General features: G+C 44.9%; 2 protein-coding genes across 2 annotated transcripts in view; one reads left to right on the forward strand and one right to left on the reverse strand.

Annotated features, from left to right (window-relative positions):
* Positions 1-2546, reverse strand: part of FBXL8 (F-box and leucine rich repeat protein 8) — a 47897-nt gene extending 45351 nt beyond the window's left edge. Inside the window, exon 1 of the mRNA XM_034788096.1 lies at positions 2380-2546. Coding sequence (XP_034643987.1) covers positions 2380-2546 — 167 coding nt within the window. The remainder of the gene's footprint in view (positions 1-2379) is intronic.
* A 25-nt stretch (positions 2547-2571) lies between these two features.
* On the forward strand, positions 2572-26831 carry B3GNT9 (UDP-GlcNAc:betaGal beta-1,3-N-acetylglucosaminyltransferase 9). Its single transcript, XM_034788094.1, has 2 exons — positions 2572-2687; positions 22858-26831. The coding sequence occupies exon 2, from the start codon at positions 22926-22928 to the stop codon at positions 24201-24203; it is 1278 nt and encodes a 425-aa protein (XP_034643985.1). The 5' UTR covers positions 2572-2687; positions 22858-22925; the 3' UTR covers positions 24204-26831.
* Positions 26832-27149: the final 318 nt, after the last annotated feature.

The following is a 27149-nucleotide window of genomic DNA, read 5'->3' on the forward strand; positions in this document are numbered from 1 at the left end:
TTTTTTGCTGCCCCAAGCAAAAAAAAATTTTGACTGCCCCCCACCCCCGCCCTGGGCTCTCTCCCCCCCCCCCCCCCCCCACCCTCTGTCACCACAACCCTGGGATCTCCCCCCCTCCCGCCCCAACTCTGGGCTTCCCACCACCAGTGCTGACTCCACCCACTCCCCCCTCGCCTCCAGCCGGTCCAGCGCTGGCAGGGTTGGGGTAAGCAGTGGGGCTCCCAGGGTAAGCAGCAGGGCTCCCGGGCCGTGCCTCAACCCAGGGTCCCTCTAGCCAGGGCTCCCGCCTCCAGGACCGGCCGGGACCGGGGAAGACAGAGCCGGGGGACCGCCCCAGCAGGGAGCTGAGGAGCCGGGGCAGGGCAGCCCCAGAGGGAGCGGAGCCCCGGAGAGCGGGACGCGGGCACCACACAGCAGCGCCCCACCCTCTATGGCCCCACTCCTTCTGCTGCTCCTGGCCACCCTGCCGCAGTCCCTGGGTGGCTCTGGCCGCTTTGCCCAGCTCCGGCGCTGGGGGGGCGGCCACCTTGCGGCACATTCAGGCAGCTCCGTGTGCCCCGAGGGGCTGCCCCCAGCTGAGTGTCCCGTGCTCGGAGCCTGCCCAGCCATAATGTGCGGGTGCTGCTCCCCGACGCGAACTGCAGTGGCCCCAGGGCGCCTCCGGTGCAGGACGGACTGCTGCTGCCAGGGCCGGCTCTAGGCTTTTGCCGCCCAAGTGCCTAAAAAAAAAAAAAAAAAAAAAGAGGCTGGCAGGAATGCCGCCCCTGAAAATGTGCTGCCCCAAGCACCTGCTTGGTTTGCTGGTGCCTGGAGCTGGCCCTGCTTCCGTGTCCACTCTGGGTGGGTGGGGCCCAGACGGAGCTTTGTAAAAGTAGCGGCAGAGCTAGGGAGCTGCTGCTCCGTGTGGTAGGTAGTGCCTTGTTCCACAAGTGGCTGGCTTCAGGCTGGAAATGCAATGCAGAATCCAGCCAGCTATCAGACTCCAGGGCAGACTTCCAGCATGGCTGTCTATATCCCCTGGGGCAAAATGAAAATTAGGCACAGCCCTGTCTCTGAGTCACAGCTCAGTTCTGCTCCCCCTGGGATCAGTGGGAAGTTTTCCGTTCATTTCCCTGGGGAAAGAATAAGGCCAGTAATGCTAGAGGCTGGGGGAGGGGTACATTGGTCACATTACTTGTTAATAAGCTGTTCTGTTTCAAGGGACTAAATACTAGCTGAAGTTGCTCAGTTGTACCTGTCCATATTAGAAAGCTTTATGGTATATCACTTTTACACCTGTGTGGTCAGTATTGCTGGTGAAAATGCTTTGGTTGAAATTATTATTACTATTTTTTTTTTTTTTAACCAAAAATTGCTTTTTTGGACAATATGAACATTTAAAATTTTCTGTTTTGTCAAAAATGAAAAAGTAATACTATTAATAAATACTTTTTGGACTCCCTAGCTCTTCTATAGCACTTTTCATCAGTAAATCTCAAAGCACTTCACACAGGAAGTCAGTATTCTTATCCCCATTTTACAGATGGGGAAACTGAGGCACAAGGAGGCACTGTAACTCGCCCATGGTTATTCAGCAGGCCAGTGACTACATGAATTTAGATGCCATTCTAAATTAATGTTTTTGTTTTAATTCCATTTGATTCAAATCAAAAGGGAAAATGGGTTTTCATGTTTTTTGGTCCCTCATTTGATTTAGTCCCCCAGATTTTTTTTCCCACTGGAGAAACCAAAACCAAACGTCAATTTTTTCCCCTTTTTTCGTTTGAAGCCAGTTGAATCTAAATGAAAATTTTAAGTTAGAAATTCTATACAAAAATATTTGGACAAAAAAAATAAGTCTGTGAAAAATTTCAGGTTTCAGAGTAGCAGCCGTGTTAGTCTGTATCTGCAAAAAGAAGAACAGGAGTACTTGTGGCAAATTTGTTAGTCTCTAAGGTGCCACAAGTACTCCTGTTCTTCTTTCTGTGAAAAATGTTGAACAACCTGAACATGGCTTTGTTGCCTTCAAAATTTTCATGGCAAATAATTGCTGTTTTTTGACCAGACCCGGTGTTCAGTAAAGTGCTTCGCTTGACTTGAGCACAGAGGGAAGGATTAAGTGGTAATAAGAAATCACCACTCTGGTACCATGTTTTAATCTCCAGCAATTTACATTTTCTGCCCCTTTTATATGAGGCGTTAACGCTATTGTTCTAAGAAACACACATGCAATGCCTTCCAGACCTGACAACAGGCTGTGTGATCCATCACTGTACGTACAGTCAAGCAGCCAACCCCTGTTCAGTGCTAGCAAACATCTGCACTCAGAGCTCTCTCTAACTTCCCAAAGCCTGTGTGCTGAGACATCTGCCTAAATCACATGACAAGCACTTGGAAAACTGAGCTCCTTTCCCTAATGCAGTTGCCCCTTTCACCACTACAGTAAGAAAGTGTTTGGAAAGAAGAGACAGAGTGTTGTCACAAGCCACATTAGCACACATACATGCATGGAGGAACTTCGGTGGCTTCTGTAACAAAAATGCCCCCAAATGCAGGAGACTCGGCATTGCTTTGCTCGGCAAGGATTTCCTCAGTTTCAGTTAGAGGCTAAGGAATGTCTCCACTAACTGTCTCCAGATGTGCCTACTTGGCAACCCACTGATGAAACGTTACTGAGGGGACACAGGATCTACACTATCAGATTGGATGTAAGTATCTCGTATTTATGTTTGATCAGGGGGACATGTTATACTAAAGGCAACGCGAACTGGAGACTCTCTTATAGTCAAGCTTTTATTTTAGTCAATCCTACAGTTTTTTGTTCTTCATAAAAGAAACTATGCAGCTCATTTTACCGTGATTTAATATGTACCAGAGCCAGTTAAAATGAACGGTCTCTGGCCAGCTTTGCATATAGGCTTGTGCTTTACTTCACAATAGCATCTTCTTTGCATGTTTTTAGATGTTGTTTTTTATGCAAGACATTAGGTCTTCTTTATGGGGAGTCTTAGAGTTGCAAGAAGGGCTGTTACATTCCAAATGTAATCGTGTAAAAATATGGGCATGTTATGCTTACAAGACCTTCTTTTTTGGGTTGCACTCACAATTTTTATGCAGCCCTCTTTATCAGAGTTTCAGTGGTGTAATCTTTGGAGCTCAATCCATGTACACATAATTTTGCAAACTATCATTGTAAATGTATCTAGATTTCTTTAGAATTTAACAGAACGTCACATATGACCATTTAAACAGCTTTTTTGTCAGACTTTGATACTCTTACTCACACTGTATTTTACTTCATGACTATCCCATTCAAAATGATGGGGCATACTCCCAGAGTAAAGTACTATTATATATGTATTTAGGGACATTGCAATATTTGCATCACAAACTGTAATAGAATTGTAGATCGTTATGGAAGATGCTAATGCGAGAACTTTAAATGAATTTTAGTTGCTGTTCGCCAATGGCAGATCATCAAAAGAAGCCAGATTTATCATTTCATGGGTGATCGGAGTAAGAGGGAGAAGGAAAGAAAGCAAGTGATGCAGATTGTTGGGGGAGAAACAGAGGTTTAGCAGATGTCTCTTATTTTGAGTATCAAGAACACCCATACACTTATGTTCACTATACTATAAACGCTGTAGCATTATTCTGGAGCTTAGGGGGCATGTGGGTCAAAGTTTTCAAAAACAGGAAGCTAAAGGCAGGCTCCTGATTCCATATTAAACTGTGTGGCAAGGCACCTCCTTCGTTTCGCCAGACTTAGCACTTCTGCCCCTGGCGATGGTGGGCCTGGGGTAATCAGCCCCACTCAGGACAGGGTTTGCCTCCCCACTTCTGTGCTCCCTTGGTCCCTGAGGGTTGGCCTAAGGGGTGACCCTCCACCAAACAAAAAGGAAACAGTCTCAAACACAAAACCCCAGGGGGTACCTTTCGCTGCCTGCTCGCTGGTGCAGGGTGTCATCCTGTTGGTTGCCCTGGGGTGTCAGCCCTTCCCCTAGCAGGCATTCAGGTTTGGCTGTTTCCCCTATGGAAGGAGCACAGCCTCTCAGCCTGGAGTAGCTTATTTCCCTGTCGCCTCTAGCCTGGCAGCTGCTTGTCTCTCTGTCTCTTCCTCTTTTCTCTGCCCAGAGGAGGGAATTTAAAAGGCCTCAGGCAGCCCTTAATTGGATTCAGGGGTCCCTAACTGACCTGAGGTAACCCCTTCTCAGGGGGCCTTTAACATTCCAGGGCTAACATCTCGGCCTTCCCAGACCCTCTTGCATTTCCTCCCCTTGTGTCCCACCCTGACACTAAATGGCGGGACCTAATGTCATCTGTTGAGGGTGAAGAACCCTGGTGGGCCAGCCTATATTCCACCTTGGCCCTATGGCCCGCCAGGGATATCGGTTGGCGGCTCCTACATGGAGCCGTGAGCACAGGCGTGTACCTGCCGCGGTTCACGTCCCTTCCCGATACTTGGCCCTTTTGCAGCATGAGGGAGACCTTGGCGTACGCCTCTCTTGAGTGTGCCAGACTGCAGCCCCTATTCCGGCTCCTAGACCTCCTTTGACGTTTTTGGCTGCTCTTCTCCCCGCATCTTCTTATATATGCACACCCTGTCCATGGCCCCACAAAGTCACGGGACCTCCTCGTCAACTTCCTCTTAACGATGGCCAAAGTGGCCATCTAGAACACCAGGGAGAGGAGGTTGGCTGAGGGGGTTCTCTGCACCTGTGTGGCCTACTTCCGTTCTTCTCTCCGCTCACGTATCCGGGCAGAGTTCCTCTTGGCAGCATCCACTGGCTCCCTTGACAACTTTGGGAAGCAGTGGGCACTCTCCAGGGTTCTCTGCTCGGCGTCCCCGTCAGGTTCCCTACTTTTGACCCTTTGACCCACACACCTGTATTTTTTTCAGTTGCCCCCCATAATTATTTGAGTCACAGGCTCAGCGGATCCTCCCCATAGGCTGGGGGGGGGAGGGACCTTGCGCCCACCCACCTCTCAGAACCCAGTATGAAGAGACCCTCTTGCAGCCGTCCGGCCTGACTTTGTCACAACTGCCATGACAAGTGGCCCAATTTTCCAAAGTGCTGAGCACCTCTGGGCTTCAGCGAGAGCTGCGGGGCACTAAGCAGGTCTGACACTCAGACCACTGTTCCTACGTAGGAGCCTAAGGACAGATTTACACACCCACCTCGAACATGGACATTTATAAAAATCTTGGCCATATGCTGCAAACCACCTGGACTTCTCTTACATCTGAGGTTAACAAAACAAACAAATAAACCAAACCAACCCACCTTTGATGAAAGGAGCAGCCAATAATCGCTGGATCTGGAGTTTATTCTAATATTACACACCAAGGGCCGGATTGGGAAGGCCCCCTAAGGGGTGATTCACAACACAAGGGACTTTCCCTTTCTCTCCCACTCCTCATTCTTCAGTAGCCTGCATACGTGCCTGTCATAATTTCAGAATGGCAGTGCTGGTACTTGGAAGTCCACCGGAACTGCTCTGTTAGCATGCTCCCTGCCCCAGGGCACATGATGCCCCGAAAAGGGTAGTGGGGGACAGGGTCATGGCCTCCCAAGCTGCACCAGCCTATGCACTGGACCACGACTGGCTGCCCTGAGCCTGCCCTCTTGCTCTGCCACCAGGGGCACTGGGTGCCCCGAAGGTTGTGGAGGCAGGTGAGGAGGGTCAGTTGCCCCACAACCCGGTCTGGCACTAATGCACAGGGTGGGCCAGCCACACTATGGGCAGAAAGATGGAGCAATCCCAGACCACTTGGGGGAGAAGGTGGTTGTGGTCCCAGAGGCACAATCTCTCCTCAACCTTCCCATGCGGTGGGGCAGCCTGGCAGCACCTGCTGCTCAGGGCGTGGTGAAATACTGTAATAGCCCCTACAGACCAAGGCCTGTGAATGGCGCATGTCAGAGACACAGAAATAGCGCCCAATCCTGTAACCCTCACTCATACAAGGCCGATCTGCGTGAGCCCAAGCCCTTGTGAGCACCCTGAATCGTGGTGGCTTCAGTGGGAGTCATGGGCCCTCAGCAAATGCAGATCCAGGGCTCCAGGGTTGGGCCCAACAGCTGCAACTTGGGTTTCCCCCCCCCCCCATTTAATTTTGGGTTTATTTTATAATATTTTGCAATCAGAAAACTGCTCTGGAGGCAGCAACTGCTTTCCAGGTTTTGCATTTGATAAGCTGATTGAATACAACATTTGGAAACTACAAACCGATAGCCAGATAGCTTTGCCGCCGAAACGTACCCAGATAGCCGCCGAAACCGTTTGAGAGCTTTCCTCAAAATCCAATTTGTGTATCAGTGGCATTGAAAAGGAATGACTAATAGAACAGATAGGTGAAATGAGAGGCTCTGTGATGAAATCTGACCCACCAGAAAAATCAAAAAACCAGCTTGAAAACTAATGGGATTAATTGCACTTCATAGGATTATTGCCAATGGACAAATTAATGAGAATTGTAGCATCCTGTCCTGCAATAATCTTGATTATATCAGTTAAAGTGTGCTAGCGTGAGAGGCAGCTCACACAGGGGTTTTGTAAGGTCTTTTGGGTAGGCACCATTCTCTTTGTTCTGTGTATATACAGTGCTTAGCCCCACGGTCTCTAGGTGTCACAGCAATACCAATAGTAAATATCAGTAACAAGAGTTGTACATTTTAAAGGTCCAGAGCTCTGCAGAAGGGTCACCCTGGACAAACCACATCTCCTTTCATGGCCGAAGGCTTAAAACTCCTGGCCTGCTCATGCGTGGGGTTTAATAGTAACAGCACAATGCCAATACTATCTGCCATAGTGGCGCCCAGGGCTAGGACTATAGTAGTACTCGTTATTTGTATGGTGGTAGCACCTATGAGATCTATTCATGGACCAGGACCCCCATCGTGCTAGGAGCTGATCAAAGCCCACTAAAGTAAATGGCAGACTTTCCGCTGAGTTCCAGGGGCTTTGGATCAGCCCCCCGGCTTACTGGAAAAACTGTTTAAACGTGTTCAGCTAAAAAAAGCACATTTTCAAAGTTTGTTTATGGATTTATAAACTTCAGGGACCTTCATGAGGCTGGTTTTTTTAATAAGTTAGTTTACTGACTTCCTTTGCCAGGGCTTTATACTACATTTGCCTGGCTTCCCAACAGGCTGTATCATAAAGCATCTCGTTCCTAACTCAGCCGAGATCAAACCACAACGCTTTGCTTTGCAATGGTATAACTTCAAATTAGATCTCCTCCCGAGGTACCCTTTCATGCACTTAGATAAGTCCTCATGGCACCACAGCCATTTGTATTATAAACTTTGATGAGGTTTGTGACATTGTCTGAAGAAATCCAATAAACACTGGGACTTGGCATGTGAGAGTCAAGGCCAGAAAAAAAGCGTACTGGCATTTTTGTCAAACACTTCGGACGCTTTAGAGTGATTTTAATTTGGGAGCAGCAGTTTAGTTTGCAGAAAAGACCATTTAAGATTATATTTTATATATATATATTTGTGGAGAGAGAGAGTGAGTGAGTGTGTGTGCGCGCACGCATGTGTGTGTTAAAATTTGCTCCTGCCAAAGACGTTTCAGCTACTCATGTCAGAATTAACACTGTGCTGAGAACTAGAACTGCTCTGAAGGGACCAAACATGGGCCTTGTCCAGTTGACAAAACTGCACTAATGGAACTAATCTGTGATTTAAAAAACAATGTAGTAAAACCAATGTGAACCAGGCTATTTACATACTCTCTTATCTCAGTGTAAACCAGGCTGATTGTGGTTTAGTTTCAGTCAGTTAGCAATCCAGTAGGAATCTATTTAACCTAAACCAAACCAGCTCCCTAACAGATATGTCCACACATGGGTCTCTACTGGGTGACAACTAATTTAATCAGTGCGACTGTGTATAGACAAGGCCTAAGTCTAATCAGAGAGTGGGATCAAGGTACAGGACATAGTTATACTGATCTGCTCCCCAGAAGGTGAGTGATACATAGTTGAGGAAGGAGTTTTTGAGGGAATGGTTTCTCTCTCAATCTCCTGTTATGAACCCACTCACTGTCAACCCCACCAGTGTTGTTTTCCCCCCTCTTTTCTTCTCAGGTTGCTCCCTCAACCAAGCCATGGTGCTTTCCTCAGACTGGAAATGCAAGGGGAAGGGAAAGGATGGCTATGTTGATCCATGGGATGGCTATGTTCATCCATGGGATGAAAAGTCTGTCTACTAGGTTACAAGGGAATACCCTCCTGGGTTCTTATTTGTCCTAATAGGACTAAGGAGCCCAAAGTTTTTCTCTGAGGGGATGTTTGGGTGTCGAGGAATGGAGGTACAAAGACTTGCGAAGAACAGCGCCATCTGTGGGGCATTGCTGGTAAGAATTGAAGTAATGGTTGATGGGGAAACCAAGGTTGGGTGGGGACTATAAAGGCCTGTGACAGGGCTGATGAGGTGGTCTGACAGTGTCCCACAGGATAGGTCTTGGCCCTACGCTATTTAACACCTTTATCAATGACCTGAAAGAAAACAAAATCATTACTGATAAAGTTTGCAGATTACACAAAATTGGGGGAGGGGTGGTAAATAACGAAGAGGAAAAGTCATTGATTCAGAGCGGTCTAGATCGCTTGGTAAACTGGGCGTGAGCAAACAATATGCATCTTAATATGGCTAAATGTAAACATACATTTGGAAACAGAATGAGGGACTCTATCCTGTGAAGCAGTGACTCAGAAAAAGATTTGGGGATCATGGGGGCTAATCAGTGATGCTATGGCCAAAAGAACGAATGTGATCCCAGGAGGCATAAACAGGAGACTCTCAAGTAGGAGTAGAGAGGTTATTTTACTTCTATATCTGGCACGGGTACAACCACTTCTGGAATACTGTATCCAGTTCTGGGGTCCACAATTCAAGAAGGATATTGATAAATTGGAGAGGGTTCAGAAGAAACCCATGAGAATGATTAACGGATTAGAAAACATGCTTTATAGTGAGACTCAAGGAGTTCAATCTATTTAGCTTAACAAAGACAAGGTGAAGGGTGATTTGATTACATCCATGAATACCTGCACGAGGAACTAATAATTAAATAATGGGCTCTTCACAGGGCCGGCGCAACCCATTAGGCGACCTAGGCAGTCGCCTAGGGCGCTACAATTTGGAGGGCAGCAACCGCAGTGGTATTTCGGCAGCGGGACCTTCCGCTGCCTCTGTGGGGGGCGGCATTTCAGGGCGGGACCTTCCGCCACCCTAGGGCGGCAGAAAAGCTGCGGCACTCCTGGCTCTTCAATGGAGCCAATAAAGGTATGGCTTGATCCTCATGGCTGGAAGTTGAAGCTAGGAAAATTCAGACTGGAAATAAAGGTGTAAATTTTTAACGGTGAGAGTAATTAACCATTGGAGCAATTTACCAAGGGTCATGGTGGATTCTCCATCCCTGACAATTTTGAAATCAAGATGGGAGGTTTCCCTAAAAGCTCTGCTCTGGGACTTATTTTGGGGAAGCTCTATGGCCTGTGTTATACAGGAGGTCAGACTAAATCACCACAACGGTCCCTTCTGGCCTTAGAATCTCTGGCTCCAGAGCTAGGCACCATCCAGCCTGTTCTGGGAAATGTTGCATAGTTCCATGGCTTGGTCTTATTTCTGGCAAGGCTTTTATCTGTTTAGTTATTCTGAGTGGAGGGAAGGGAGGATGTGATGTTGGTGGAAGGAAAATTAAATAACCTGCTGTTTTAAAACCAATGAGACTGGCTCCTGCATGGAACTTTTCCAAACCCCCCAAATCTCTCATACTCCGCAAATAAAGCATGACTTGAAACCTGTCCAAGAGTCACATCAGGCGAGATTGCTCACAGTCTGAGTAAACAGGCTCTGCACTCAGGAAGGTATGGGACTGAGAGACTGAATCCTGGCCAGGTGGTGTAGAGCAAAGCAGAGGCCACTGTTACAGGGTGCCTAGGGACAGAGCAGTCACTGCTTTGACACATGCTTGTGCCAACACATTAGCACCACCACGCTCTCCTCTCTCCCTTCCAGCAGAGGATGCAGCACAACTGGAGGGGAGCTTATCATGTCTCTCTCGGATGCAGCATCCTGCCACCCTTCCCCCGTGTTATTTCACCCACTTGAAAAGGGCTAGAAGCTTTCTGGAACCTAGTTCTAGTATGCTGTGTCTGATCACAGTCTGCTCACACACAGGTTAGCAGGGCACAGAACTGAGCTCTCTGACCCTTGGGCAGGCTAGAGAGACAGTATCTTCCTGGAAATAAAAAAACCTGATTCTTTGCTTTAAAAAAAAAAAAAAAAGTCTCTGGCTTCCAGTTCACAATAAAAATCTACGTTGGTCTCTGTTGTTCCTTATTTGTAGGACGATTTTGTTTGTTTTAAACAGATTTGGGCCCAACATAACCCGATATTATAGGGATAACAGAAACGTGGTGGAATTGTAGTCATGACTGGAGCACAGGTATTGAAGGCTAAGTGCTGTTTAGGAAAGACAGAAATAAAGGCAAAGGTGGTGGAGTAGCATTGTATATCAATGATGAGGTAGACTGTAAAGAAATAAGAAGGGATGGAATGGATAATACAGTCTGTCTGGGCAAAAATCACATTGGGGAAGAAAGCTACTAGAGCCTGGGATAGTGGTTGGGGTGTGCTATAGACCGCCGGGATCCGATTTGGATATGGATAGAAACCTTTTTAATGAAGTAAATACTAATGGGAATTGTGTGATCATGGGAGACCTTAACTTCCCAGATATAGACTGGAGGACAAGTGCTAATAATAATAGAGCTCAGATTTTCCTTGATGCGATAGCTGATGGATTCCTTCACCAAGTAGTTGCTGAACCAACAAGAGGGGATGTCATTTTAGATTTGGTTTTGGTGAGTAGTGAAGACCTCATAGAAGAAACGGTTGTAGGGGACAACCTTGGTTTGAGCAATCATGAGCTAATTCAGTTCAAACTAAATGGAAGGATAAACAAAAATAGATCTGTGACTAGGGTTTTTTATTTCAAAAGGGTTAACTTTAAAAAATTAAGGAAATAAGTTAGGGAAGTGGACTGAAGAGCATGTGGATCTAAAGGTGAAGGAGGCCTGGAATTACTTCAAGTCAAAGTTGCAGAAACTATCAGAAACCTGCATCCCAAGAAAGGGAAAAAAATTCATAGGCAGGAGTTGTAGACCAAGCATCTCAGAGAGGTGATTAAGAAAAAGCAGAAAGCCTACAAGGAGTGGAAGATGGGAGGGATCAGCAAGGAAAGCTACCTTATTGAGGTCAGAACATGTAGGGATAAAGTGAGAAAGGCCAAAAGCCATGTAGAGTTGGACCTTGCAACGGGAATTAAAACCAATAGTAAAAGGTTCTATAGCCATATAAATAAGAAAAAAACAAAGAAAGAAGAAGTGGGACCGCTAAACACTGAGGATGGAGTGGAGGTTAAGGATAATCTAGGCATGGTCCAATATCTAAACAAATACTTTGCCTCAGTCTTGAATGAGGCTAATGAGGTGCTTAGGGATAATTGTAGGATGACAAATGGGAATGAGGATATGGAGGTAGATATTATCACATCCGTGGTAGAAGCCAAACTCGAACAGCTTAATGAGACTAAATTGGGGGGCCCAGATAATCTTCATCCAAGACTATTAAGGGACCTGGCACATGAAATTGCAAGTCCATTAGCAAGAATTTTTAATGAATCTGTAAACTCAGGGGTTGTACCGTATGACTGGAGAATTGCTAACACAGTTCCTATTTTTAAGAAGGGAGGGGGGAAAGTGAACCAGGTAACTACAGGCCTGTTAGTTTGACATCTGTAGCATGCAAGGTCTTGGAAAAAAATTTGAAGGAGAAAGTAGTTAAGGACATTGAGATCAATGGTAATTGGGACAAAATACAACCTGGTTTTACAAAAGGTAGATCGTGCCAAACCAACCTGATCTCCTCCTTTGAGAAGGTAACAGATTTTTTAGACAAAGGAAATGCAGTGGATCTAATTTGCCTAGATTTCAGTAAGGCATTTCATACGGTTCCACATGGGGAACTATTAGTTAAATTGGAAAAGACGGGGATCAATATGAAAACTGAAAGGTGGATAAGGAACTGGTTAAAGGGGAGACAACAATGGGTCATACTGAAGGGAGGTTACTAGTGGAGTTCCTCAGGGATCGGTTTTGGGACCAATCTTATTTAATCTTTTTATTACTGACCTTGGCACAAAAAGTGGGAGTGTGCTAATAAAGTTTGCGGATGACATGAAGCTGGGAGGTATTGCCAATATAGAAAAGGACCGGGATATCCTACAGGAAGATCTGGATGACCTTGTAAACTGGAGTAATAGTAATAGGATGAAATTTAATAGTGAAAAGTGCAAGGTCATGCATTTAGGGATTAATAACAAGAATTTTTGTTATAAACTGGGGATTCATCAGTTGGAAGTAACAGAGGAGGAGAAGGACCTTGGAGTATTGGTTGATCACAGGATGACTATGAGCCGCCAATGTGATATGGCTGTGAAAAAAGCTAATGCCTCTTGGGATGCATCAGACGAGGTATTTCCAGTAGAGATAAGGAGGTGTTAGTACCATTACACAAGGCACTGGTGAGACCTCATCTGGAATACTGTGTGCAATTCTGGTCTCCCATATTTAAGAAGGATGAATTCAAACGGGAACAGGTACAGAGAAGGACTACTAGGATGATCTGAGGAATGGAAAACCTGTCTTATGAAAGGAGACTCAAAGAGCTTGGCTTCTTTAGCCTAATCAAAAGAAGGCTGAGGGGAGATATGATTGCTCTCTTTAAATATATCAGAGGGATAAATACCAGGGAGGGAGAGGAAGTATTTAAGCTCAGTACTAGTGTGGACACAAGAACAAATGGATATAAACTGGCCATCAGGAAGTTTAGACTTGAAATTAGACAAAGGTTTCTAACCATCAGAGGAGTGAATTTCTGGAACAGCTTTCCAAGGGTAGTAGTGAGGGCAAAAGACATATCTGGCTTCAAGACTAAGCTTGATAAGTTTATAGAGGGGATGGTATGATGGGATAGCCTAATTTTGGCAATTAATTGATCTTTGACTATTAGCAGTAAATATGCCCAACGGCCTGTGATGGGATGTTAGATGGGGTGGGATCTGAATTACTATAGAGAATTCTTTCCTGGGTGTCTGGCTGGTGAGTCTTGCCCACATGCTCAGGGTTTAGCTGATCACCATGTTTGGGGTCGGGAAGGAATTTTCCTCCAGGGCAGATTGGCAGAGGCCCTGGGGGTGTGGGGCACGGGTCACTTGCTGGAGGATTCTCTGCACCTTGAAGTCTTTAAACCATGATTTAAGGACTTCAATAGCTCAGACATAGGTTAGGGGTTTGTTACAGGAGTGGGTGGGTGAGATTCTGTGGCCTGCGCTGTGCAGGACGTCAGACTAGACAATCATAATGGTCCCTTCTGACCTTAAAGTCTATAATATGAAGTGGGTTTTGCCCAGAAAGCTTACCATGAGCCTTTGCCAGATCTTCACTTTGAGTGGTGGGCGAGTTGGTTCCAGCGTTGAATGGGCTCGGATCCTGCTCTGCAGTCGCGCTGTGAAAGGAGGCATTCTGTCCCTGGAAAAAGATTAAGCTTCCTCTTTTCTCTCCTCATCTACCTTTGAAAGAAACCTAGGGAGTGTCAGTGAACCGAACCAGAATTGCTAGAGAGTTTCAGAACAGCGTTTTAGCAGAAGTTCCAAAAGAGCTCACAGGTTGCTGCGCTGAGACGAGAGAAACCTGCAGTCCTTTTAACAGCTGGAAGGTCCCTTTTAAAGCAAACACAAACTGGTGAACAAAACAATAATCAGCACTTGAATTCTCAACCTGCTTTAACAGGCAGATAATTCTCGTTATCCCCATTTTACAGGTGGGGGAAAGTGAAACACAGAGCGGGCACACGACTTGCTCAGGGTCACCCAGCAGATCTGTGGTAGAGCCAGGACTAGAACCCAGGGTTCTTGAGTCCCTGTACAGTGAAATGAATCGGCATTTCAAGGGAAAGATTGCACAATGCATTTAAAAGTGTAACGGCTCAGTGCAGCCTGGCGGGCGATTGACAGCTCCAGGGGTTCTTTTAATTTTTTGCATGGGAATCTCGCTGCATGCTGTGAGCCTCACACTGAAATCCTTCCGCACCCAGAATCTATAGGTGCCCACTTCCTTACAGGTGGGTGCAGTATAGAACTCTACAGGACCATCAGTTCAGGCCACGCATCCAGTGCACAAAGTCACCGCAGAGTACAACTCAGCTACACATCTGGATCTGGACAGGGCTGTTTATTAACTTGCTTGAAGTAATTCCTCCTATTGGTATTTCCGTTCTTTGAGAAGGAGGGTTACTTTCTTCCACCCCTTTGTCCTGGAGGGACAGATTCTCATGCATTCTGCTTTTTGCTTTGCTGCTTAAGGGGAACAAGACTAACCAGTGGATGCATTTCTGGCTGGTTTTAATGGATTGCTACAACAGACAATGCAGTCTAATTCTCTCACAGTTTAATATGCTGTAAAACAATGCATGCTTTGTTTAGACATTTTAGAAGGAAATTAAGACTCACCAGGGCCTAGGACCCACCAAAACAGCAGTGGTCCCTTCCTAAAGCCACTGCACATCACTGTCCTTAGCAGCACGCTTTCCGGCCTGCTGGAAGCCCAGGGTTAATCTGCCCCTGTGCAGATGTATACAATATGCATCAGGGCAGCATATTCTTTTCCTTGTTGGAGGGCCTAGCAGTGAAGGGTGGGTGACTGTAGCCTCTGTGTAATTGGGAACACAGCTGAATCAACTAGGTAATTCATACAAATCACCTGCCAAGAGAAACCTTTACAAACAACTCTGACTTCCTAGACAGCAGCTTCATAGCCGGCAAGCGGGCCGGTATCGTTCTAACACATGCCCACAGACTCCCTGCGGTTGCAGTAAGTCTGGTGTGGTTTTCCAGGTGCTTATTCTGGGCCTGCAGTGCAAGTTCTAGCTCTCGCCACAGAATTAGTGTCTTGGTGACTATGGGGCCCAGTGCCTCCATTTGACCTGCAGCACCTTCCTCTATCCCAAGTAGGGGGAGAAAGAAGCTGACAATCAGAGGCACTGCAGAGCTTTGCAGTGGATCCAGGGAGATATCGGAGTACAGCACTCCCACCACGACCAGAGGCTTTGGAGACTCAGAGGAGACTAGGATGGGCTCAGTAGGGGGTACGTGAGGGTTAAAAGAGAAGCCTCCTCTATAAGGAAAAGAACAGGTTAAGGAATGTTTAGATAAGTTAGATGTATTCAAGTTGCAGGGTCTGGTGAAATTCATCCTAGGGTAATTAAGGAACTAGCTGAAGCCATCTCCAAATCATTCGTAATTATCTTCAAGAAATAACTGAGGATGGGCGAGGTCCCAGAGGACAGGAGAAGGGCAAACATAGCACCTATCTTTAAAAACAGGGAACAAAGAGGACCTTGGGAATTATAGACCAGTCAACCTAACTTCAATACCTGGAAAGATACTGGAAAAAATTATTAAACAATCAGTTTGTAAGCAGATAGAGGATAATAGCGTGATAAGGAATAGCCAGCACGGACTTGTCAAGAACAAATCCTGCCAAGCCAACCTAATTTCCTTCTTTGACAGGGTTCCTGGCCTAGTGGATAAGTAGGAAGCAGTAGATGTGATGTATCTTTATTTTAGTAAGGCTTTTGACAGTCTCATATGACGTTCTCATAAGCAAAGTAAGGAAACGTGGTCCAGCTTAATTCACTATAAGGTGGGTGCACAACTGGTTGCAAGACCGTACTCAAAGAGTGGATATCAATGGTTCGCTGTCCAATTGGAAGGATGTATCTAGTGGCGTCTTGCAGAGGTCAGTCCTGAGTCGGGTACTAGTCAATATTTTCTTTAATGACTTGGGTAATGGAGTGGAGAGTTTGCTTATAAAATTTGCCGATAACACCAAGCTGGTAGAGGTTGCAGACACTTTGGTGAACAGGATTAGAATTCAAAACAACTTTGATACATTGGAGAATTGGTCTGAATTAAACCAGATGAAATTAAATAAAGATAAATGCAAAGTACTTCACTTAGGAAGGAAAAATCAAATGCACCACTACAAAATAGGGAAGAGCTGGCCAGGTGGTAGTACTGCTGAAAAAGGATTTGGGGAGGACAGTGGATCACATATTGAATACTAGTCAACAATGTAATGCAGTTGTGAAACAGGCTAATATCATTCCAGGGTGCATTAGTAGCAGTGTTGTATGTAAGACTTGGGAGGTAATTGTCCTGCTGTATTCAGCACTGGTGAGGCCTCAGCTGGAGTACTGTGTCCTTTCTGAGTGCCACACTTGGGAAAAGATGTGGACATTTTGGAGAGTCCAGCGGAGACCAGCAGAAATGATAAAAGGGTTTAGAGAACCTGACCTATGAGGAAAGCGTTAAAAAATGGGCATGTTTAGTCTTGAGAAAAGGATGACTGAGGGGGACCTGATAAGTCTTCAGGTATGTTAAGGACTGTTATAAAGGGGACTCTGATCAATTGTTCTCCATGCCCACTGAAGGTAGGACAAGAAGTAATGGGCTTAATTTGCGGCCAGGGAGATTTAGGTTTGATATTAGGAAAAACTTTCCAACTCTAAGGGTAGTTAAGCTCTGGAATAGGCTTCCAAGGGAGGTGGAATCATTGATCTTTTTAAGAACAGGTTGGACAAACACATGTCAGGGATGGCCTGTCAGTGGCTCTCCACTTTTCCAGACTACTGTACCCCTTTCAGGAGTCTGATTTGTCTTTGCATACCCCCAAATTACACCTCACTTCAAAACTACTTGCTTACAAAATCAGACACAAAAACACAGAAATGTCACAGCCACACTATCACTGAAAAATTGCTTGTCTTTCTCATTTTTACCATATAATTATAACATAAATCGATTGGGATATAAATATTGTACTTACATCTCGGTGTATAGTATATAGAGCAGTATAAATAAGCCATCGTCTGTGTGAAATTTTAGTTTGTACTGACTTCGCTGGTGCTTTTTCTGGAGCCTGTTGTAAAACTAGTCAAATATCTAGATGAGTTGACGTACCCCTGGTTGAGAACCACTGATCTAGGTTTACTTGGTCCTGCCTCAGCACAGGGACTGGACTTGACTTCTCAAGGTCCCTTCCAGCCCCACATCTCTATGATTTCTATTATTTCAATTTCTTCTATCTTCATCATTCTTTGTGCATGTCCCTCTCCATTCTCAGCTCTTTAAAATGCCCGATACAAACACTTAGATGGTTTTTCCTGTTCTCTCTTTGCACTGGGGTTAACTGTTGTGTTCTATAGTCATCTCCAACTACCCTAACTCTCTGTCCCTCAAGCAAGCAAAGCTGGCTAGATGTCCCGGAGACTGATTTCACTGCTATTCAAGCAGAGGCCACGTAACTCATCCAGCCCCCTTGCATCTCAGGGGAAGCTCGATGCTCTGTCACCCCTCCCAGCTACTGGTTCACCTCTGCAATCCTGTGGCTTCTTGCATCATTTGAGCTAAAGGAATGGTAGAGCTTCTGAGATCACCTGTACAGTCCTCCCCCTCAACTCCACATGCCCAGGTCTCCATTGCCATCTATGCCTTTTGCCAACAAGCTGCTGGCCTCATTGCTGGCTCTAGTGAGAAAAGCAACTCTCCCCAGCAGTTGTCGTAAACCATCCGACCTGAAGGTCACATCCCAAGTTTGTGCTCCCAGAGTGAAATCTGGGCCCCACTGAAGTCAATGAGAGTTTTGTCATTGATTTGGCTGGGGGGAAGGGAGGTGGGCGGCTAAGATTTCACCCCTGATAGGCAACACACTTCCCTGGTTGCAGGAAATATGGCCAACCCCACACCATTTAAACAAATGTCCTGTGACGCCATCAAGAAATTCTACACCAGATCTGCTGATTCTCTTCCAATGCCACCTGAGGGGCAGCAAGAGGGAAGGCTAGGAGGTATCCCTTGCCTGGTCTTTTTCACAGCAGTGGTAGGGGTGGCTGCAGATCCAACAGCCTGTCTGGTGGGACTCCCAACCATCTATTTCAAGATTTCACATTCACTGCGGGGAGGGGGGTTGCAAGAAATCTGACTGGGCAGAGCTTGGCAATGGACCCTCAGGCTTCTCTAGCTTTTCCAGCTAGCCATAGAGGGCTGGGGGGGTCTGGTTTTGTTGGCAGAGCAGCCTGAGTGATACAAAACCATCCCTACTGTCATAGCTTGAACCTACCAGTTTCAGCTAGTCCCAGGAGTGAGAAGCTGGACCCGGATAGCAAAACCTGCTCTTCCAACATGGAAGCACATTGTACTATTAAGTCCGTTACCCCACAGCCACGCTCTTGCTGCAGGCTTGTGCACCAAGGGGTAGGGCTTTTCTGTTGCTTTGATATCCCCCTAGTTTTTCCTGATGCTGAGTGCTGATGAATACTCAAGAAATATAAAGGGATCTGCAGGACTCATCAGCATCTTGTTGGCCAAGATCAGTAACAGGACCTAGAGAGCTTTTCCCACACTGACAAATTCAAACAGAGCTGACTCCTGGCTAATAGCCAAGGCCAGGATGAGTGCTGTAAAAATATCCAACATTAACACAAAGGTCCATATCATTTGATATAGGATCAGGGCTAGCAATTCCTTTTAAATTAGAAGTTTATATTCAGCATTAATCAGTTTTATTTGAGTATTATATTGCTGTATCTCAAAGTCCTTTCCTTCAGTAAATGAAAACACAGAGGGACTGGGCCATCAGCCCATGCATGGAACAATCCAGGATTTTTTTTTTTGGCTCCTTCACAAGGATTCTATTGCCAGACTCCACAGTTTTGGCAGGATAAATCTGTAAGTCATGGAAATTTCTAGCTTCATGACACACACACATTTTATTCCAAGTCCTAGTTGATAAAATTAAATGCAGTAAAGAGCCAGTTTTTTTTATCCAAGTCCTTCATTAGCATCTGGAATCTGAAAGCTGATGTAAGATCAGACATTTACACAAAAGAAAAAAAAATCCTCTCTCAACTGGGGAAGGAGACGGGATTTTATGAAAAACACAGCCGGCTTTTAACTTGATCTGAGATACGTAATCACTTGCCAATATAGCTTGGATTTTCTCATAGAAGGACCAATCCGGAAAGGCACTGAACAGCCTTAACTCATTCTAAAGTCAGTAGTTTTGGAGCTTAAATCCCATTGGCAGTCAATAGGTTTAGGCACTTTGGAGCCTAACTCCCTTTTAAAATGGGTAGCAATGCCTAAGCACCTTCAAAAATCTGGGCCTTCGAGGCTTATAAGTCAGCACCAGCACCTTAAACTGTCCCTGCAAACCCAGAGGCAGCCAGTGCAGACCTCAGAGCACTAGAGTAACACGTTGACAGTGAGATCACCAGTGACAGGGTGATAAACTTAAAAGAAAATGAGGTCTTGTACCTAAAGGGAAGCCTGTGCTGATTATCAGGAATAGAAAAGCCACCTCTTGCCACATTCACCCTGCTCATGCCATTAGAAGACAGCTGAAGTGGATATCCTGTATATTATGTATGGGGTGTATAAACTATTCTTTCATTCCAATTGTATTTCAGATTTCGCCCCACACAGAGCACATTGCAGACGTCTAGTTGCAAGGTGATAAAGGCATGGATGAGGGACGGGAGGTCTACACACAACAGAAAAGGGCATAACTTCAAAGCCAGACATAGACAAAAAAACCCAAACCCATCCTGGCCACTGCAAATACCACTTGTTCTACACACAGTAGCTGGAGATCTTGCCTGACCCCGGATTGTGTATTGATTGACCAAATGCAGGTGCACATCCTGTCAAGGGACAAATATCAGCTCTCCCACACCTCCTACCCACCAATACCGCCTCAGATGTATTTGGTTTGAGCCTCAGCCAGATAATTCTCATGCATGCTGTGATCTCCAGACAGACAAAGTGCTTGACTGGCTCTCACTGGGTCAGAGGAGATGTAGATGAAGACCTGGGTTGTCTTCAGCATACTGCAGGCACCATAGCTCACGCCATCTCACTGAAGGCTAATGGCACCTCTTTGAATGAGAGGTGTGATATGGTGGAACCAGTGGCACCCTAACATGAGAGCACTCTTGGGGAAGAAAAATAACTTCCTCCAAATCCCCGAGATCTCTCTGACAGGAAGGGAATAGAACCACTTAAGAACAGCCCCATCCACTCCTCGGAGGGCCTGTGAGAAAGCTGGGGCTTGATGCAAGAATTATTGAGTGAAATTCAAACTGAGTGACATATGCTGGAAGTCTCATGTTGCCAGTACTAAAACATCCTTCGAATTGCTAAACATTATAGATGACTATTTCCTTAATGCTCTATATTGGACCTCCTCATGACAGAGAAATTGATCACAGAACTAGGTGCATGCGATCATGACTTGATTACATTTCTTGTGTGCAAACAGAATAAAGTCCCAACCTGTAATTAATACATATATATATACACATATATATATATATACACATATATATATATACACATATATATACACACACACACACACACACACACTTGGGGCTCCAGAAGGGCCAGTTTCAGAAAGCTGAAAACATTTGAGTCAAATTAGCTGGCAGAAAAAATTGAAACAGAAAAATATGAATGATAACTGGGAACAGCGTCAGAACACTTTACTAAATTTCCAAAAAGCCCCAACCAAGAAGGAAGGCTATACTTGTTTAAAAACAAACCAACAAACAGCCTGACTAGGAGGGAAAGTTAAATCAGCAATTAAAAAAACAATGTATGACAATAAAAAAGGGGACGCTGATAGCAGTGAATAGAAATAGAAGCTAGAATCCGTAGAAAATTGATAAGGGAAGCAAAAGGACACAAGGCGACCTCTATGGCCAGCAAAGCTATGGAGTTTTTAAGTATATCAGGAACAAAAGGAACCATAACAATAGTAGTTGGCCATTACTAGATGGAAATAGTAGACTAATCAACCACAATAGAGATATGACAGACGTGGTCAATAAATATTTCTGGTCTGTATTTGGGAAAAAGCCAGAGGATGTATGTATATATATATATATAGGATGATGATGATTGAATAATCTCAATTCCAACTGTAACTAAGGAGGATTTTAAACACCAGCTCCTAAAGTGACATTTTTAAATGAGTAGGTTTGGATAACTTGCATCAAAGAGTTTTAAGAGAGCAGGCTGAGGAGCATGATGGACAGTTAATGTGGATTTTTAATAACTCTGGAACACTTTTGAAGTTCCAGAGGACTGGAAAAAAGCTAATTTTGTGACAATATTTAAAAAGAATAGATGGGATGACTTGTCAGCCTGACATCAATCCCGGGCAAAATAATGGAATGGCTGATCCGGGATTTAATTAGTAAAGGATGAAAAGAGGGTAATATAATTAATGCCAATCAACTTGGGTGTATGGAAAATAAATCTTGTCAAACAAAATTGACGTTTATTTTTGCTCAGCTTACAAGTTTGGTTGATAAAGATAATAATGTTGATGTAATAGACTTCTGTAAGACATTTGACTTGGTATGCACAACATTCTGATTAAGGAACTAGAATGAGACAAAATTAACATGGCACACACTAAATGGACTAAGAACTGGCTAACTGAGAGGTCTCAAAATATAATGTTAAATGGGGAATCATCATTGAGCAGGTGTGTTTCTAGAGGGATCCCACAGGCATCAATTTTTGGTTAAGCAGAAGGTCAAACTAGACGATCATTCATAATGGTACCTTCTGGCCTTAAAAATCTATGAATGTAAATTATGGCAACTATGGGATTTGTAATCAGATATTTTAATATTGTGTGTGTGAGAATGTGTATCAATCATAATGATCTTTTTAAAAAAATCCCACTGCTGTAGATAGTTCTCAGATTCTGATCACCACTTCCCCCTGGGTGTGTAGGGCTTAAATAAATAGATACACCCTTCTCTGGGGAGAAAGGGAACCAATTGCTCCTAAGAATAGTTGGAACAACTCTCGTCGTCAATTTTTTCTGTTCCACTTAGTTATTTAGCCGCTGTGGGAAACAATGTGGCTACGTGTACTGTGGTGAAAAAGGATCTGTGTCTGTTCCAGCTATAGACACGTGACCATTTCTTTCCCTGGACTATATTTAGATATTGCTTTCTGCATCCTTGTAACTCTTATTTTTCTTCTTGCAGTTTAGTTACTAATCTAACTGAATAGAACAGCGGTTCTCAAACTGTGGGTCGGGACCCCAGAGTGGGTCACGACTCCGTTTTAATGGGGTCGCCAGGGCTGGCGTTAGACTTGCTGGGACTGGGGCCAAAGCCAAAATCTGAACCCTATCACCCAAGGGCTGAAGCCCTCAAGCTGCCTTCAGCTGCCAGATTTGTGTCTTTGCTTTTGAATGACTTGAAGGAGACTTAATATTAAATGGCTTCTTTAGTTCTTATCAAGGGTTTTATTTATATGAGTCAAGAAGAATGGTTTTGATCATAGTTTTGCTCTATGTTCTTCTAGGACACAATGGTGGGATCTTTTGTGGTTTTGGAAAGGGGGTGAATGAATCACGTATCAGCGGAGAGGTTTTAAGAAAAGGTTGGGTTTCTCATAGGTAACTTGAACAGCAACATGGTCTAGAGGTCAGAGCAAATGACTGGAAGTCAGGCCCTCCTGAGTTCAACTCCTAGCTCAGTTACTGGTTTGCTGTCTAGCTCTTGGTAAAGCACTTACTGGGTCCCCGCATTGCCATTGGTGAAACAAGAATATTAATACCTCCCTGCTGGGTGTCTTGTGATTATTCAATTTTTTTTTACCAGAGTTCCTTGAAGATGTTAAATGCTCTGCACTAATGTACAATGTGTTTATTTGCAGATGGACATGGGTTTTGAACAGCTCACCAAGCACAGCTTTTAACACTCCTTACAAGAAGTGTGGAGACAATGAGAGTTCAGCTCAAAGGGGATGCGATCTGCACCCTTTTCCTGGTGGTAGTGCTTTGCTCTTTACTCTATTCCCAGTTGGAGCGTACTTCCCCAACAGGAAACAGGGAGCAAATGCACAAGAAACCTTCACCAACGCAGAGGATCTTCCCAGGCCCCGAAGCCCCCAAGTGGCATCCTCAAGCGGAGGTGACATTTGGCCGACCCAGAATCATTTCTATTGCTAAAGATGCAGAAGTGGCAAGTAAAAAGACCCAAACTACCACTTCACCACCTCTGACTCATTCTGCCTTCGACTTCAAGCGCTACCTTCTAAACAAGGACAATCGGAACTTTGATCTTCTCATTAACCAGCCCAAGAAATGCCTGAAAACACCCGGAGGTCCCTTCCTGCTTATAGCCATCAAATCGGTGGTTGAGGACTTTGACAGACGCGAGATCGTCCGTAAGACCTGGGGTAGGGAGGGTTTGGTGAACGGGGTGCAGGTTCAAAGAGTTTTCCTCCTGGGAATACCAAAGAATAAGACAGCACTTGCAACATGGGAGATTCTTGTCCACCAGGAGAGTCTGATGTATCAGGACATTTTACTCTGGGACTTTCTGGATACTTTCTTCAATCTGACCCTGAAAGAGATCCACTTCCTGAACTGGGCTGACAAGTTTTGTTCTAGTGTGAAGTTCATTTTTAAAGGGGATGCTGATGTTTTTGTCAATGTGGAGAACATCATTGACTTCCTCGAGAGACATGACCCTGCAGAAGACCTCTTTGTTGGGGACATCATCTACAATGCTCACCCAATCCGGGTGCAGAAAAGTAAATACTACATCCCAGAAACGATGTACGGGCTAGGCACATACCCACTCTATGCAGGGGGAGGGGGCTTCTTATTGTCCAGCAGCACCATGAAAAAGCTCTTCCAGGCTTGCAAAGAGGTGGAGCTCTTCCCCATTGACGATGTCTTTTTGGGCATGTGCTTGCAGAGAATCAATCTCAAACCTGTTTTGCATGAAGGATTCAAGACCTTTGGCATCGTGAAACCCTCAGCTGCCCCGCACCTGCAGACGTTTGACCCCTGCTTTTACAAAGATCTCATGGTAGTCCACAGTCTAAAAGTAGCCGAAATCTGGCTAATGTGGAATCTGCTTCACAGCCCACGGCTTTCCTGCACCCAGAAGAAGCAGGTGAAGAAACCTTTCCAATGGAAGAGGAAAAAAACTGAAGCAATGACGGACAGCAGCTTTCTGATAAAGCAGGCTAAGCATGGCAGAAGTAGGTGATGAACCAAGCTCAGAAGAACCTTGCGTAGTTGCAACCCAACACTGATTTAGCGCATCTCATGTAAACTATTAGGAGACAAGGCCACCCTATTGCAGACATTTGCCAGAATTCCACGTCTGCACACACTATATGCAGTAGGATTTTTTCCCTTAACCTTATTCCAAGTAATTCACAAAACTAGATTTAATTTATTATTATTTATTAGTATCGCAGTAGAGCTTAAAGACCCCCAGTTAGGACTATTGTGCTATACAAACACACAGTAAAAGACAGCCCCAAAGAGCTTAACATCTAATTTGAGACTTAACATGATAAGTGAACATAAAAGGAGCAGGGTAGGTGGGAGATGAGGACAAGGGTTGTGAAGATAAAAAAAATCATTGCTACGTAGGTCTCGGATTACTGAGAGCCAGCAAGAACCACCAAATTGTGCAATAGCTAAAGTAAAGAAAATCAGCTCTCCCCAACTGATGCACAAACCAAACCACCATCGGCTGGCACCTTGGAGGTGTTACAGCGGAGGTGGGTCTTGAAGGAGAAGAGGGCAGTGGCATTATGGATTAATTCAGGGCGGGGGCTCCATGCAGAATGAGAGAAGGAGAGGAGACAAAATTGGAAGCGGGCTTTGCCAGCAGACCAGAGGATGGGTGAGGGGGCAACATGATCAGAGACCTGCAGGTATGTAGGAAGGGTCAGAGCTGTGAAGGGCCTTGAAGGTGAGGATAAAAAGTTTCATGTTATAAATTGATTTACAGTCAATGGAAGCTGAAAATCGTCTGACAACAGCTGATCATCTTCTCATCTTGATGGTCCAGATCCTCCATTTCAGACCTCTGCTGGTGAACAGAGCAATGGCAAATGCATACTTCTGCCCCATGTCTCTCTCATTGTGTTCTTTGATCTGGAAGAAATTACTGACATACAGGACTAGTTTATAGAGATTCAGGCCTTTTGTGTATTGAATGCAGTCAAATATGAGAAGGAGCTGGGCCTTTTCAGACACTGGGGGGGAAAATACCCTTCAGACACAAAGGCTTTGAAATAAAAGCTCTTCAGGACATTGCAGCAAAACACAAGCAAACAACTTTCTGCCATTAGGTGACATTCAATTTATCATTCAAAGTTTTTGAATAAGCATTTACACTTTTGGAGAGGATCACTGTATTGCTTGATTCAACACAGCCTGGACAGCATTTTAGCACTTGAAACATTTTATTTTCTGATCACAGGTAACTTTAAAAATAAGTACTTACTGGCCAGCACAAGTAGGAAGTGAATCTCTTAAAGAGGATTAAGAAAGGCCTTTTGATCCAGGAAGTTATAGGCCCAGATGCACAGCTGAAAAGCTGAAACTATGATTGTTAATTTAGGCACCTAACTCTCTTTGAAATCAATGGGAGTGAGACCCCTAAATACTTTTCAGCCTTAAGCATATACACCTCTACCCCGATATAACGCTGTCCTCGGGAGCCAAAAAATCTTACCACGTTATAGGTGAAACCACGTTATATCGAACTTGCTTTGATCCACCGGAGAGCGCAGCCCCACCACCCCCGGAGCACTGCTTTACTGCGTTATATCCAAATTTGTGTTATATCGGGGTAGAGGTGTACTTAAATCCATCCTTATTGAGGAGAGAACTTAAGAATGTGCTTAAGTCCCACTGACTTTAAGCCGATGTGTAAGGGCTGTCCTGCAGAGGGCTGTTTTTCCTGGTTTGGGGCCTATCCCATAGGTGCCTTTCTCAGCTGCAGGACAGTGCAGTACCATGTTTTTTTGTTTTTCCATTTGCTGTACCATGGTGTCAATTCTAACTTTCACTATGCAGCACAGTTGGAGGGGAGGGAGTCCGGTAACCTCGATTGATGTGCTGTAGTGCTTACTGATGAAGTGAAGTGATGTGTTATCTCTTGGTTAGAAAGGGACCTTATAATAATGTACTTTCAGGAGAATTGTCAACTGGGGATCTGTTTCTGTGATATGCTGGCAGTTTTGGGAATAAATACCTTACGTATAAAGTGTTCACACAAAAAACATTGATGAAATGTACGGTAGTTCTGCAGAGACTGGAAGTCAGTCCCAGTCTTGGCTGTAAAACCATCACACGAGGTTGGTAAACGTGCCATATCCATGTATTTATGAACCGCACAGAAAAGCTTTATCTGGTGATCAGTTTGATAGCTGGGCAATTATTTCTATTGCAATTAAAAGACAGTATATGAACGTGCCTGTCCACTTATCAAGATGAATATGGGGCGTGTGGTTTAGTAAAACCAATGCACGCTTGTATTTCTGAGGAGAGAAAGAACTTGATGACATTGTTAGTTGTCTTGGATACCACAGACAATTTTTTCTAATGGCAGTTTTTCACACTTACAAAAGAAAATCGTGCTTAGCTTACCTCATGATTTCTTACCACATAACTAGTCAGGGTCCAGCTGTCCTTTCCTTCAAGCTGGGATGCAGAAGTAGACTGGCTCCTTCCTCTCACACAGTTTCCATAGCTGCAGCCCACTTGTAATGTAGTGGGCAGAGTATCCATTGGATTCAATGTAAACCCTGCCCCCTAATATGATGGAGGCAGAATTATAAGGAGGGTTTTGCAGAGGAAGGAGCTAGGGAACTGCCTTGACAGAAGGGGTCTTGTTTTGGCCCTAGCTGAAAAGGAGGGGGAAACGCAGCTAGAAGACTGGCAGAGCTGCCTGGGACAGAGAAAGGCTTGCATTCAGCAGCTGCGCACATGGCCTGAGGGCTGGCAGGGGTAGAACTGGCACATTCTCCTGGCCTCCATTTTCCCAGTCTTTAGAATGTCTCATTTCTTCACTTAAGACACACTAGGGCTGTTATCTGTAGCAGCGCCAGAAAGTCCTTTTTATTTGTCAAAGCTTTCTGGGTTGCTCACTCAGTTTGAGTTTAAAGCAGTCCATCTGCTTGTAAAATGTCAG

The sequence above is a fragment of the Trachemys scripta genome, chromosome 13 (assembly GCF_013100865.1).
Source record: "Trachemys scripta elegans isolate TJP31775 chromosome 13, CAS_Tse_1.0, whole genome shotgun sequence".
In the NCBI taxonomy this organism is placed as follows: domain Eukaryota; kingdom Metazoa; phylum Chordata; order Testudines; family Emydidae; genus Trachemys; species Trachemys scripta.